A 14,621-nucleotide genomic window follows, 5' to 3' on the forward strand; every position below is an offset into this window, starting at 1 on the left:
ATTTGCACGCTTGCCCCAGGGCTAACCCTCAATATCTTGTCACGTTAAATTTAGTTTTTGCTTCGAAAAATGGAAGGATGGATGAATTGCGACATGATGATTGAATGTTTGATTTGATTCTTATTGTGTGATCTGACTTGGGTTTTTTGTTGTTGTTGTTCAGATGTGTCGTTTGTTTTGTTGTTTATAGATATCCCAGTCATCTTTTCTGTTTACAAAAAGCCCAACTAACTATATAAATCTTGGTTTTCTTTTTGTGTAGTTTTTTGCTTACACATATCCCAGGGGACAGCATGAATCTTGTCTTTTTTTTATTCTGATTTGTACTTTTAAAAATATCCCAACTAACTATAGATCTCATTGGTTTAATTTTTAATACAGACGTGCACTTTTTGTGAACAAATAACCCAGCTAACTTGTCGTAATTAATAATAAAAATCTTGATATCGCTTTATACGTACATATTGCAAGTCTCGCCAAACTATGTGGCTGGCAAAAAACAAACACGACAACAGATCGCAATGTTAGCCTTTAGCACGTCTAGCTGTAAACGGAAAAACTTGTTGCTAAACGCATACAACGCATGTTTAAATAGCAATTTACGACCCTTAAACATAAAAACCCATCGAGGTTTGTTCCAGCGCTGTTAATACTCTAGGAAATAAAAGAAAATGTATTTTCCCTACCCTAAAAAGCTTCCCGGGAGCCTAAGAAATGCTAAAAACAAATCTCTTTTGGAAGAAACTTAAAAATGTTGGGAAATGTAGTTTTCCGATGAAACTCACGACGCGTCGACAGCGCTGCAAATGCCCGTTTTTACTACATTACCCAGAGTTCAACACTGCCTCGAGGCGCTTGAAAGGCGATCTATTTGAGTGCGTGTAAAAATGACATTTTTGTCTCCGGCGTAAAATATTTTGCATTTCTTTGCAATACACATACATATCCACAATAAACCGAGTAACGAGTGTGTTTCTTTTTGAATGTATCCCTTATCCTTTATGTTGTTGCCCCCTCCCTTTTCCGCCATGATGTTTTCTAAGTGATCCCCTATGACTGAGGCGCTGAGCGCGCTGGGTAGCTAGCTAGCTAGCTTAGCTCAACTCAGCTCAGCTCAGTAGTTGCATGAGCCTTCAGTCTGCAGACTGCTGCGGAAAGGAGATGCAATGGACGGATGCTATACCCATTGCGTTCCACCAACTATGGGGCTTAGTGTAAATAAACGGTGTCCATTTGGACCCGGGTTAGCAAGGCGCCGCCGGATCAATGCTAAAATCGTAACGATAGTGTGAGTGATTGCGTTTAGGCAGGAGGAGACGTTGGCTCGTTATTATTGGAAGATTAACGCTAGCCGAAGCTATCTAAATTGCTACGTTTTCGAGCTAGCGCTTTGTCATTGTGTGAAATTGACTCGTGGAGTCTCCAGCCTCAGGGATGTTTTCCAAAAAGCCTCATGGGGACGTCAGAAAGTCAACACAGAAAGTGTTGGATCCAAAGAAGGACGTCCTAACGAGGCTCAAACATCTCCGAATAGTAATAGGTAAGTAAGTTCAATATTCTTGATGAGCTGCTAACGTTCATTACGACGTGACACTCTTGAAATGTCGTAGGAAAGTTACCCATCTTTGAAGATCATTGAGTGGAGCAGATCACCCATTTGGCTAACTACAATGAATTCAGAGGAGGACATTGTTCGGGTAAAATAGAAAAGTTTGAGAGAAGATGCTCCTTTTAGTTGCTGCAAGTATATATAACATGCAATCAATAAACATGGTGTGTTTAGGGCTGGCTTCAGTACTTTGTGTAATTGTTGCATTTGTCTGATTTGGATTAGCATCACAGTTAACAAGGTGACTTGTTTGGTATGTTTGGAAGAGTCAGTCAAGTGGAACATGTTAATGGCATGCGCGTCCCAGTGTTTCCCACATATGTGAGGTACACACCCTCAACTTGCAGATGAAAACAATCTTAGCATTTCCTCTCCATGTCCTGCACGGTAGCTCAATTTCCTCTTTCCATTGTTAAGTGAGTCAGTCTCTCCCTCTCTGGGCACAGGGGTGTGTCTCCTTGCTGTTTTGGGAATACAAGACCACATAACACAAGCAAGCACACATTCGGCACATGTGGCACAATCCATTAGGCAGAAAGATAGATGTCTTAGTACACGTTGACACGATTGTCACCGGGAACTCATCATCGTGTCCAGCCCAAAATATGATAAGGAACTCTTTTGCGCTCGCTGCAGTAAATTGTCAATCTTTGTTGAGGCAGAGGCCACAAGCTATCTGGTTGACTGCAGCAAACTAATGACATACTTCACAAGTTAGTTTCCCTGACCACTACATCTCTTGTTGTTGTTGTTGCTGCATTTTTTCCTACATTCTTTTTGGTGGTTGCCAAACACTTTGGGTGCATTAGCAACATCTTCTTTAACAACAAGGATCTACTATTTGCGGCCACCTTATTGGTTTGGGATGTTCTAAGTGATTCAAGCAAAAGGATCAAGAGTTGCATTTTTCTATGTGGCTAATTCTTTTGCAGAGAATGCAGAGCCGCCAGAGCTGAAGCAGTTCTTTGACCTGAACTACTCCCATATCTACTATGTTTTCTTTGAGAACTTTGTCACCATTGAGGTTAGCCTCAAGCAAAAGGGTGAGTTATTGACACTGAGTCAAGCAAGCGGCCTGCATCCGTCCGTATTCAGTCTTCCTATGGATCCTTAAAAAGAAACATTTGCATTCAAATGTGTTCAAACCGAGACCTGTTTAAAATGATTGTTTTTCTTCTTCTTCTTCCCGCTGCCATGTTTTAGGTCACAAGTCTCAGAGGGAGGAGTTGGACTCTATCCTCTTTATTTTCGAGGTATAGTTCTTAGATATTGTTAGAGGGCTCATAATGTGTCCTGATTTTTCAATGTTATGGGGAAATAATGACAGAAGCGTTGATAATCTGCCTTTTCTCTGCTCTTATTTCAGAAAATCCTCCAGCTCCTCCCAGAGAGAATCCAAAGCCGATGGCAGTTTCACAGCATCGGTAAAAAACGCAGGCAGCCTTCACTAAATGTTTTCAATGTGACCATATGATTTGTTGGACACGTTTCTTTTTCAGGGCTGATCTTGAAGAAGCTGTTGCACACCGGTAACTCTTTAAAGGTATTTGATTTCTTTGTTAATCCAAATCAAGACCACTACGGTACTCTTGTTTTCTCCTCTCTTCCTTTTGCTAGTAAAATAGACTCAGTGGTTTGCTTTGTGGTGCGCGCCACAGATCCGTCGAGAAGGCGTGCGCTTGTTCCTGCTGTGGATGCAGGCGTTGCAGAGTAATGCTCAACGCGAGCAACTCTGTATGTTTGCCTGCCTAATTCCTGGCTTCCCGGCTCCACTCTGCCATGGGACTCCACGTACTTTGGACACTCTGATCAACCCACCGCTGAGCTTAACTGAGAGTGAGTAGAAGGGAATTCCTTCCATGTGTTGAGATGGAGCATTGTATGTGTGAGAATATGGATCAAAAGCTCCTCTGTATGAAAAGAGCTCACTTGATTTTTTTTTTTTTTTTAATATAATATGATAATGATGTCACTTCAAAAATGGTTGCGGATTTTTTTTCAATTCCACCTTTCAGCTCAAGTAACCCCAGAGGAGATCACGCCACTGGTTCATCCCCAGTCAGGTGACAAGAACCAGGAGGACCTTACCGCGTACTTTTTGGAAGCACTACTGAAATACATGGTAAACCAGGTATTCTCATGATTTCTTACTAACACAACATAATCACGCCATGTGGCATTTCTGGATTTGCCAACTAGTGTTTGTCATGAAGACAAATAAAGCCTTACTAACCTTTTGGGCAGTTCCTAACTTCCATGTTCTCATGCTGTCACTGCGCTACGTAAACAAAAGAGACGTTCTCCGTCTGAGCCTATTTTTGTTGGTGTACTCCGCAAAAACAAACGCTCGTTTTGTGTTTGTGTCTTCCAACCAGGCCAAGTCTCTGGAGTGGCGTTGTAAAGAGAATCACGAACGTGGCTTTAGCTTCCTCTTTGGTCACTTCAGGAAATGTTACCTTCCTCACATCTTTCCCAACTTTGCTTTGGAGACCAGTCTCTACAACCCCATACTAGGTCAGTGAGCGACGCCTTCGGTAGCCGCTCAATCTGGGCGACGACGCATCAAGCCATCCTTTTTCCCTTTCAGAGGTTCCTCCCGTGCGTCCGAAACCCTATTACAGTGTGGTGCGCCGGGAGCAGGACGGTGGCGAAGTTCTCTATTGCACCAAGGAAAGTTTTCTTCAAGCCCGCGTTATCTTCATCCGCTGGCTGGTTTCTTTTTGGCTCGAGCCGCGACCCAACACGCAGACACTGATTCCGGGCACAGAAGGTGAAAACATCCCCAAGAACATACAGGTAATATACCTCACGAGGGAAGTTGAAACCATCATGGAGGCCTAGATGCTAACTTTTGAAAAATGACGCAAAACACTTACCAAAGCGAGACGTGACAAGACTCGGTTTTCATCCGTCTACAGCGAGCGGCAGCCGGGCTCGCCGCTCGCTCCGCCGGCAGCTCAGAGGACGGCAGTGTCACCGGACTGCGGCCCGACAACCATCTTGAAGGGAGCGCCAGCTTATCCGGTCCAGGGGGAGGCAGCGCGGGCCTCGGTAGCGGCCCAATGGGGGAATCGGAACAATGCCACTCCAACACGTCCACGTTGACGGAGCGGGAGCCCAGCTCCTCCTCGCTGTGTTCGATAGATGAAGAGCAGCTGACAGACATGGAGGTGGTACGAAGAGTCCTGACCAGCTCCAGAACCAGCATCAACTTCATCACCGAGATCTTCAGACAGGTGAAGGAACAATGGCTCGGCCCGCCAGTTCAGCACGTCGGACGTGAGCTCAACCTCACGTAGCGCGTGCATTGCCACGTCGGAAGAGTTGACACCTCTCTCGCTACCTCTGCAGGCCTTTCTCCTTCCAATGTGTGAAGCTGCAGCAATGCGCAAAGTGGTCCGTGTTTACCAGGAGTGGATCTCCATGGAGGACAAGCCAGTATTTATGAAAGAGCCAGAGGAAGGCCCGTATCCCATCGCAACAGCCAATAGTATGGACACAGGCTCAGAGAAAGAGGAGGAGGTAACAAATGGGCTCAAATCAGATCACACCGATCGATACCTTTTTGCCAGGGACTTTCTCTCTCACTTTGTCAACTCACTCCACACCTTTCAAGTCGAGTAAAATAGTACAAGAACAATGAGCCCAAAACAAAAACCTCTTCTTTTCTTTATGTGTGACATTGCGCAAGGCTCAATTGGCAAAGCAAAAGCCAAATATTTGACACCGTGTGTTTGTAGAATGTTCTTTTAACTTGCCTTTGTCTGTTTTCTCTCATAAGGGAATCAATCAAATGGTTGATAGTGAATTGTTGGAGTATAGCATTCATGCAGGAGTTCAGACGACACTACAGGTAAGGAGCATCCCTCCTTCCCCAGTTGTAGAAGTGGAGTTGACATCCCAAGTGTTGTGTCTTCTCTCTAGGTATTTATCACCCATTCCTCCAATGTTTTTTTAATGGAGCCGGCCAACGACCTCAAGTTCCTTCTCGAGGAGCACGTGGACATGTGCAAGCGAGTCTTAAACATCTACCGCAGCCTTGTCATGCACGAGACCATGGACCAGAAAACATGGTAATGACACAAAGGAGGGGGATCTTGCAAATAAGCAGAAAACGTACGGGTAATCATTCTTCGTTCGGCTTCTCTGTTTATTTGTAGGGAGCAGATCTTACTTGTCCTGTTGAGAGTGACAGAGTCAGTGATGAAGAGACCCCCTTCCATTATGCCCCATGGCAAGAAGTGCAACACACTGTCAGGAAGGCTGGCTGGTCCCATCTTTCAGGTTAGGGAGGGAAGCAGGCGTGGGCTGCTGGGGCTCGCAGAAAAAAACAGTGCTTGAATGGTGCAGATGAGTTTTCATCCCTCTCTCGCTCTCTCTCTCTCTCTGTGTGTGCAGACGTTGATTGTCGCTTGGATTAAGGGGAATTTAAACGTCTACATCAGCAGAGAACTATGGGATGACCTCCTCTCAGTTCTCTCTTCTCTGACCTGCTGGGAGGAGCTGGTGACCGAATGGTCCCTCACCATGGAGACGCTCACAAAGGTGAAAGAAGAACCGTTTGGAAGAATCTTCAACTGGCGGTGTTCCCACACTGGCGCTGCGCTTCAACCCTGTGTTTCATTGCGCTTTAGGTGTTGGCCAGGAACCTGTACAATGTTGATTTGAATGAGCTCCCCCTGGACAAGCTCAGTGAGCAAAAGCAGAAGAAACACAAAGGAAAAGGTTGGTCTATCACTGACAGACCTTTTTGTTCAGAGCATTCTCCTGGCCTTGTTCTTAAAGAGCATGCCGCCAAATGTCTTCTCACGATACTTCAGGTATAGGTTCAGAAGGCCAGCGGCAGATAGTGGATCGCTCCTTCTCTAAAGGTTGGAGCCGAGACCAACCGGGTCAGGCGGCCGCCATGAGACAACGCAGTGCCACCACCGCTGGCTCGCCAGGCATCGAAAAGGCCCGCAGCATTGTCCGCCAAAAGACAGTAGGTGAGTCTGGCGAAGGAGAAATGCATCCTACCAAAACGTTAAGGCTGCTCACATTCCTACGCAGACATCTATCTGTTGGTCATTGGTCCAAAAGAAACCAACACCTTTTGACAAAACAGCTTGGCGGTAGTTTGCCTTTGTGTTTGTCCTCCTGTTCTAACTTTCTACTGGGCTTTTCAGAAGAGATAGCGGCCGTCACCTGCCTCTCCCAATTTTCACGCACCTAGCTCACTCCTCCCTGCCTGCCTCCCTCCCGCCCTCCCTCACCTTCCCTTTCACTTGGCCTCACTTTCCGCCCCTTTGCGTTGATGTTCCCAAACACCTTCCTCATTTCTCGTCCTACTTTCCTTGCCCCCTTTCCCTTCTTTTCTACATCTTCTTCTTCTTCCTCCTTCCTTCCCTCTTTAGCCCTCCGAAGCTGTTCTACAGGGGACTCTCTGCTGTCCTCAGCCTTTATCCGCAGTGCCAAGAGTGCTCCTGCTCTGGCTCCGCCTCCACCTGTCCTCCTTCACCACCACCACCACCCTTTACTACCCCCCCTTGCCGACCAGCTGGCAGGTAGACTTTCTTTGCACTTTCTGATGGCCTGCCTTCTTCTGCCTGCCGTGTCTTCTCACGTGTCAAAACAAATCTATGCTTGTGTGTAACAATGTCTCCCTTTTGCACAAGTCAAGCAAGAATGACTCATTTCACTCGTTTGTTCCTTTCCCCTTTCCGTCACTGCGGCGACAGTGTACGTCGAATCTCGAGCTTTGACTCCCTTTTCGTCGTAAACATCTTAAGATGAAACGGGCCAATTCTCTAGATCGGTATAGTACGACCTGCACGAATGGCCCAGAATGGCACCAAATGCAATTCCAAATGGCCCCACGACTTCCAGTTGGGTTTAGCTTATGCCTCTCCATTTCCGTAGATCCGGTTGAAATGTACAACCCCCCTGCTTGTCTTTTGTCGATTTCTGAATGTGCTACTGATCACACAAATGTCATCTCACGACGATCATTGTTGTTTGGCAGACCTGGAGGACCCGCCCATCACACTGACATCGCGGCCATCTCGGATGCGCCATTCTTCCCAGAGCGACGAGAACCCTCAGAGCTCGTGTTCGCAGGTGTTCCAGGGAGCGGCTCGCGAGCCCGATAACCCGGCCCCTTCGTCGCTGGCGAGAAGCAGCAGCGCCTCTGACATCATGGAGCCTTTTATCGCCGAGCGGGTCAAAGGTGAAGACCCACAGGGAGATCCCGGTGGCATTCCAAACCCCACTGATCCTACTAGCGATAGCGAGCCACTCCCATGTCCTTCCCACTCCTCTTGTCCTACCCCGCTTTCTCTCCCCAATGGTGTCGTTTCCTCAACCTCAGAGCACGCGAGCGAGTGCGGCCACGCCGGCTCTCAAAGCCGAGGTTCCACTTGCGATTGGATAAGCGACTGGGATTCCGCCTTTAGCGCCGAGAAGGAGATCGACGGAGAGGAGAATGCTCTAACAAACGAGGATGATCTATTCTCCTCAATTCGCCACTATCTCACTCACAAAGCGGCCGAGAGAAACGAGGCAGCGAAATTGGCGGCGAGTCTCGCGTTCGAAAACGACATACAAACGTCCGTGGCGAACGTGAAAAGCGACACGCCTCCCGGGGAAACCCAATCCGGCCGAGAGGTGCAAAAGGTTGTTGACAGACAGATTTCCAAGGAAGATAGGCAGGTAAGTAATTCAGTTCGACACGCTAGCGTGGACTCGGCGGAGGAGATTGCGCCAGAGCAGCGGAGCATCTACGAGTGTCTGGAAATGCAGTGTCAGTGGCCCTCGCTTGGTATGAAAGGGAACCTCCAAGGACACGACGAGGAGAAAGGCAAAGGGCAAGTGGTCGTAGTAGGTGGAGGAAACACAACGGACGGAGCGGATTGGGAAGGAAAGGGCGACTGTTGGGGCGAAATGGGAGGAGGAGGAGGAGGAGGAGACAAAAACCATGATCCAGACACCGCCACAACTAAAAAGCCCTCTTCAACTAGAGCGGAGCTTAACACGGCCCAATCGACCAGTGAAGCAATTCAAACTCCCCAAGACTCAGCCAAGCCCAAGATGAGCCGTAACGCCAAAAAGCATCCCTCGGGCGGCGTCCATGTGAGCTTCAGACCTTCTACTGAGTCGGTCCAGTTCCACAACCCCCTGGAGAATAAAGAGGCCCACTGGAAAGCCAGGCTGCGGCGCCTCAGCCACTTTCACACTCATAGCCACTCGGCCGGGGAAAGGCCGGCAGCCGGGACAGCGGGGAAGCAGGGAGCGGCAGGCACTTCAGGTAAGTTGGCTGCCATGGCTCACAAAGCCGGGGGCCACGAGAGACTGCCGCTAGATGTGGCCGGGACAGCAGGTGTTGGGGACACGGAGAACAGGACTGGCACCGGAGCAGGGGACAAGGACAAACGTCAGCATCCGGCCGGATCCACTTCGGTGTCCGAGACCCACTTTGAGGTCATAACCAGCGGTTCTGGCGTGCGAGGCCGATTGGGACGCTCCGCCTTACGTTCCCGGGCTTCCCGTTCTCGCTCCCAGGAGCCCGGCAGCTCCGTTTCCCGCCACCACCAAGGGGCTCTTCTCGGTGGGGTGTATAAGACGGTGGTTCACGCTTTGTCCACCAAGCCCCGAGGTCAGGGGTCGTCCCAAGGTTCGTCGCCGCAGCGGCAAGGGCGGCCCGCAATGGGTGATGCTTCGCTAAGAGACCTCTACTCCCATGTCCTGGGCTACTTTGGACGAAAGTCGACCACGCCAGGTGAGGATCGCAGCGGACAAAGTGCTCAGCACGGGCTCGACAGCAGTCCAACAACACCAGTGGACAAGACAGATACTCACAAAACACAAACATCATATTTTCCTTTGTGGCTGTTTAACTGGTTTGTTATGACGGAATGACTTTTTTTTTTTTTTTTTGGCTGAAAACTCATCATCTTGCTGCTGGACTGAAAGTGTTTCCTCTTGAACGTGAGCCCCCTCCTCCAGCCTGCCGCCACCTACTGAAGACCCCTTCTCCTCCCATAACCTGTTCCCCTATCTGAGAGGCTCTCTCCGCCTCTTACTGTCCTCCTTCTAAGGGTTGTGGGATTCTGATGTCCTCCTTTCCTACCCCCCCCCCCCCCCCCCCTTGCTCGCCGTAAAAATGCATGTAACCTCCTTGTGCCCACCTCACCTCCTTCCGGGACTGCCTCAGCTCCACCGAAGAAACCAACAGTCCCCCCCCCCCCAAAAAAAACCCATTATAAATCCTACCATTTTTTCTCTATTTTTACAATATGTTTGGATGCCAAAATAATTTGTATCAGTTAAAGTAGGGTTAAATGAGATCTGCTTCAATAATAATCTTAATGATAATAATCAGTCGTCATAGCATCTTTTTGTAGTTTCCCTCTTGAACCACTAGATTGCAGCATAAATCTAACATTTTGTTGCTCTGTATTTTATTTTCAGAGCAGCTGGTTAATTGTACTTTCTAATCCCTTTTTTCATAATTGCAAGGTCACCATTCCTTCCTTCTCCGATTTGCCAGTACATTTGAGCGCAGTACAAATGACCATGATGCCACATTTACGTTCTTTGGTTCATATCCGCGTAGTCCTTGCTTATTTGTGCCCACCATTTTTTCCGGCCTTAATCTATCCATTTGTTCGGTTGCTCGTGTGCATGATGCCACAGTGAGTTTTGTTTTGACCAAATAGTCCACCGGCTAAATACATGGTCCACATGTGTTTTTGTTTTTCTGGTCCGTTGTATGGCTGTTTGTTTGGCCCTTGTGTCTGTTCAATTCTGTGGCTTCTGATGGTTCTTAAGGCGTCCGCTCGAACTGAAAGCATCATTGCACTAAACATTTGCATGACTCAATACGCTAATATTCACATTTCGTTGGCTACTACTCGAATATTTTCCCCATAGTCTGTGGCTAATATATAGAAGATAAGGGCGAAAGCAAAACTGTCGGTGACTTTGTTGCCGAAGAGCCACCAAACACTTTGTGTTTATCGTGTGACTTAATAGTCGGTCGGCCTTGATGGATAGCTGTTAAAAAGAAACCTTTCCAAAAGACGCTAGCTATATGCCAAGTCTTTATTCTCAAATTTCCAACGGTCCTCGAGAGCCCCTGTCCAGCCTGTTGTCTGTGTTACCCTTTTCCAACACTGATTGAAATGATCAGGACCATTAGCACAGAGCACATTAGCACTACCTGCGTTGGTTAAGTTTGCTTATCCGGAGCCTTGCAGAAATCAAAAGAGTGGCTTGATAATAATGTCGCCATTTGTATTTTGAAATGACCCCAATTGGTAGTCATGGGCGCAAAGTTGACAGTAGGCAGCTTGCTTTTTGTGCATGGTGGTGTGTATTAACTGCATTGCCTCTCTGGTGGATTTGCTTGCTGCGTGCGTCGTGGCTTATTTTTAACAATTGCTCGACCATTCACTTCCTCGAGGGCCTCTCGTACATATACTACATACGCTAGTTAGCATTCTGCAAATTTGGCATGAGGTAACGATTGCATTCTTTTTCCTCCACCACAACACACCAGACACTGTGCTAGTCAATATTAGCCACATAATAGTCATTGTTTCCAGAGTGTTAATGAGTGTTAAGTTTCAATTTTGCTTTCTTTCTTTCTGTGTAGCCAACAAAGAGGAGGTGCCACAGAAGGCACGTCCCGTCTCCACTGATGTTGGAAATAGCAATCCTAATTTCTCTGATCTCATGGACGAGTTCATCCAGGAAAGACTTCGAGCGAAAGGAACAGTGGTCAGTAGCCTAAAGTGCACATGTACAGTCTGTGTCACATTGCAATGTGAAGCGAGTCCCCTTTCTGTTTGATTTGCTCAAGGTGTCACGATGATCCCAGTTATCTATCCATCCCTCTCTTTAGGAGCGGCGTGGCAGCAGCCCGGGCAGTCTAGAAGTTCCGCAGGACCTGCCGGAGCTACTCGAGGCTGCCCAGAGTCCTGGATCTCGAGCCCCAGATGACCTGAGACCTATTGATGATCCAGGGGTTCCTTCAGAGTGGACATCTCCGGCCAGTGCCAGCGGCTCGGATGTTGTCAGCTCCGACAGCCAATCGGACTCATTTAATGCTTTTCAGTACCCCGCGTGCAAGTTTGAGAGTGAGTGCCTACCGTGTCAATATCGGAAAAAGGAATTGAGCGATGGTTACCTCAAAAGAGCAGCTTTAAAATTCATCTATTTGATTTGACATTGCTGCCGTACGTCCAGTGGAAATGTTTCATCTTCAACCTCGAACGCTTCTGCATTCCACTTTCCCTTTGAATAGATTTTGCATTTAATTCGGAACCCTTTGGTGGTGGAGATGGAGGAAGCTCATTGGACCAGGACAGCCTGGAAGGTGGTGTTGCTTGCGATGAGCATGAAGTGGCAAGTTTGACCACGCTCCATATTGACTCCGAGACCAGTAGCCTCAGCCACACGGTCACCGTCACTGGTTTGTTTGCGCACTCCTTTATGGTTCAAAGAGGCAACTGCTCTAATCGGTTGACATCAAGCAGCTCATTGTTTGTCTTGATGTCCAGGTTCCGAGAGCGCCTCTCCCATGCACTCTCTCGGGGGCTCTCGTTCACAGACGCCTTCTCCGGCCACGCTGACGGCAGAGCCCATTGCTCGCGCTCACTCACGCGCGCACTTGCAGCTGGATCAAAAACTCCACAACTCGGTGCTGCAGACTCCCGATGATCTCGGTAACCCTCCTCGCTCGCGCACACGTCAGGGAACGTTGTTTTTCTTTGATGTGGCGTCACGAACGAACGAACGAACGATTGATGACGGATTGGCTCGTTGCTAGAAACCACCGAGTTCCCCGGTGAGGACTGTAGCGTGATGGCAGGTGGCTCCCTCACCGGATGGCACGCAGATGTTGCTACAGTAATGTGGCGGAGAATGCTGGGTATCTTGGGAGATGTGAATAGCATCAAAGACCCAGAGATCCATGCTCAGGTCTTTGACTACCTGTGCGAACTGTGGCAGAACCTCGCAAAGGTGTGGACGCAGACTCGGAAGTCACACGGCACCCAGAAGGAGCTCTCCTCTCAATGTGATTGTTGAATTCTTTCAGATCCGAGATAATTTGGGCATTTCCCACGACAACCAGTCCTCTCCCCCACCTCCGGTTCTGATCCCGCCTCTTCGAATCCTCACGCCATGGCTCTTTAAGGTAAGCAAGGCTCAAGTTCACAACAACAGCCAGTTGCGTATGGCTAGGAGTTGATCAAATGCAGCTGAAGCGGCTTATGTCTGTTTTTACGGCTATATCTCGACCCAGGCCACCATGCTGACGGAGCGCTACAAACAGGGAAAGCTTCATGCCTATAAGCTGATCTGCAGGATTATGAAGAGACGCCAAGATGTGTCCCCAAACACTGACTTTCTCACTCACTTCTACAACATTATGCACCAAGGACTGCTGCACCAAGACCAGGTCCAGCAGACCTTTGAATTGACGTTTTGAAAAGTAGCAGCGTAGACGCAAGACGATGCGACCACCGCAAACTGCTTTTCTTTCTTCTTCAATGTAGGACATTGTCAACACCATCATCAAGCACTGCAGTCCCAGGTTTTTCAGTATTGGCCTGCCCGGAGCCACCATGTTGATTCTTGACTTTATCATCGCGGCTTCAAGAGTCACCTCTTGCTCATCGTTAAACGTAATGACTTTGTCATAGTATTGAAAAAACATGTCTGCAAAATGGGAGATTTCTGCCTGACCGTTGCCATATAATCAATCCATGATCCATACTTATTGTCTTCTTCCTGTCAAGGCTCCGAGAGTGGAAGCCCAGATCCTTCTGGGATCCCTCGTGTGCTTCCCCAACTTCTACGGGGAGCTCCCCGCACTTCACCCCACCACAGCCGACGTGGCGCTTACCATGTTCCCCGACGTGAAGGTAAAGCAAGAGTGCAAAGCTGCACGTGGTCCTCTCTGCACCGGTGTCTCATCAGTCATTCTTTTGACAATGGCCGTAATGTTGTTGTTTGCGGCCTCGTAAACTGCTCTTGTCATGCACGGCAGCGTCTCAGGCTTGCTCGGTGTTTCCGGACGAGGCGGAAACGTTTTGAATCGCTAAGCAGCCATTATCTCCGAGGGACAGGGAGCGCTTTTATTTGCCCCGATTGGTCATGTTACTTTACTAATGGGTCGACATCAACTGATCTTCACCAATGACATGTTTCTCTCGTGCTTTGTTTTTCCAGGAGCACATTATCAAAACGATAATGACCTCTGCCAGGGATGAACCCTCTGCTCCTGCGAGGTAAATATGCCTTTTATAATGCCAATTGAGGCATAGCGGGAAAACAAACATACGCTAGCTAAGCGGCGGGTTTCATCGGAACTACATTGTCTTCTAATGTTTGGCAGCGTATTTTGTCATCTCTCGGCAGATAACGCGCCGTGTTTGATTTTGACTTGTTAGGTGTGTGGCTTTGTGCTGTCTGGGGATCTGGCTATCTGAGGAGTTGGCTCGTGGCACTCAACATCCACAAATTAATGATGCTCTGAATGTCATCTGTGTTACTCTAAAGGTCAGTCGTCATTTGCGCTTTTTGGTTTTCTCCCCCCCCCCCCCCCCTTGAACCACCAAGTACAATTTTGGTCAGTAAAATGAACATCATCTAGTCAAAGTGCGTGATGGCAATATTTGTCTTTTCACTTTGGTGTAGAGTTGAGCCAGCCATCATGCACTTGCTCGCTGTCTTGTAATGATTGCTTAGAGAATTGGACTTGAGTTGTGCAAACGGGCTGCGACATATTACAATGTATGAAAATCAAAGTGAAGGTCATTGAATTGCACCAAAGCTCTGGCTGCGCACTGAGCACCTGGTTTGTCTGTGGATTTAACATGCACGGAGCCAAGGTATGATGGGAAATGGATTTTCTTTGTGCGTGTGCCGGTCGGTGAACCTGCCTCAGTCGCTCCGTAGAGACGAGACCATCTGAGACTGTTGTGTTTCAGCCCACCAGGCTGGGAAGCCTGTGCATTGGGAGAGACGC

General features: G+C 48.2%; 1 protein-coding gene across 9 annotated transcripts in view; it reads left to right on the forward strand.

The window, feature by feature from the left end:
* Nucleotides 1-1,020: 1,020 nt before the first annotated feature.
* ralgapa1 (Ral GTPase activating protein catalytic subunit alpha 1) overlaps nt 1,021-14,621 on the forward strand; it is a 32,776-nt gene continuing 19,175 nt past the window's right edge. For 5 of the 9 annotated variants that reach the window (XM_061301271.1, XM_061301261.1, XM_061301263.1 and 2 more), the window contains exons 1-30: nt 1,021-1,540; nt 2,542-2,652; nt 2,813-2,862; nt 2,976-3,033; nt 3,109-3,152; nt 3,268-3,445; nt 3,625-3,740; nt 3,985-4,123; nt 4,197-4,405; nt 4,528-4,845; nt 4,961-5,131; nt 5,391-5,462; nt 5,534-5,682; nt 5,770-5,893; nt 6,008-6,154; nt 6,244-6,334; nt 6,430-6,594; nt 7,003-7,152; nt 7,611-9,362; nt 11,241-11,365; nt 11,490-11,724; nt 11,892-12,059; nt 12,148-12,312; nt 12,417-12,610; nt 12,687-12,785; nt 12,894-13,049; nt 13,147-13,275; nt 13,390-13,515; nt 13,823-13,881; nt 14,044-14,152. In XM_061301271.1, the coding sequence (XP_061157255.1) occupies nt 1,435-1,540; nt 2,542-2,652; nt 2,813-2,862; nt 2,976-3,033; nt 3,109-3,152; nt 3,268-3,445; nt 3,625-3,740; nt 3,985-4,123; nt 4,197-4,405; nt 4,528-4,845; nt 4,961-5,131; nt 5,391-5,462; nt 5,534-5,682; nt 5,770-5,893; nt 6,008-6,154; nt 6,244-6,334; nt 6,430-6,594; nt 7,003-7,152; nt 7,611-9,362; nt 11,241-11,365; nt 11,490-11,724; nt 11,892-12,059; nt 12,148-12,312; nt 12,417-12,610; nt 12,687-12,785; nt 12,894-13,049; nt 13,147-13,275; nt 13,390-13,515; nt 13,823-13,881; nt 14,044-14,152 (5,715 nt within the window). In that variant the 5' untranslated portion in view covers nt 1,021-1,434. The remainder of the gene's footprint in view (nt 1,541-2,541; nt 2,653-2,812; nt 2,863-2,975; nt 3,034-3,108; nt 3,153-3,267; nt 3,446-3,624; nt 3,741-3,984; nt 4,124-4,196; nt 4,406-4,527; nt 4,846-4,960; nt 5,132-5,390; nt 5,463-5,533; nt 5,683-5,769; nt 5,894-6,007; nt 6,155-6,243; nt 6,335-6,429; nt 6,595-7,002; nt 7,153-7,610; nt 9,363-11,240; nt 11,366-11,489; nt 11,725-11,891; nt 12,060-12,147; nt 12,313-12,416; nt 12,611-12,686; nt 12,786-12,893; nt 13,050-13,146; nt 13,276-13,389; nt 13,516-13,822; nt 13,882-14,043; nt 14,153-14,621) is intronic. The other 4 variants (XM_061301262.1, XM_061301269.1, XM_061301267.1 and 1 more) reach the window with 4 other exon arrangements.

This window comes from Syngnathus typhle, linkage group LG16, assembly GCF_033458585.1.
Source record: "Syngnathus typhle isolate RoL2023-S1 ecotype Sweden linkage group LG16, RoL_Styp_1.0, whole genome shotgun sequence".
Lineage (NCBI taxonomy): Eukaryota > Metazoa > Chordata > Actinopteri > Syngnathiformes > Syngnathidae > Syngnathus > Syngnathus typhle.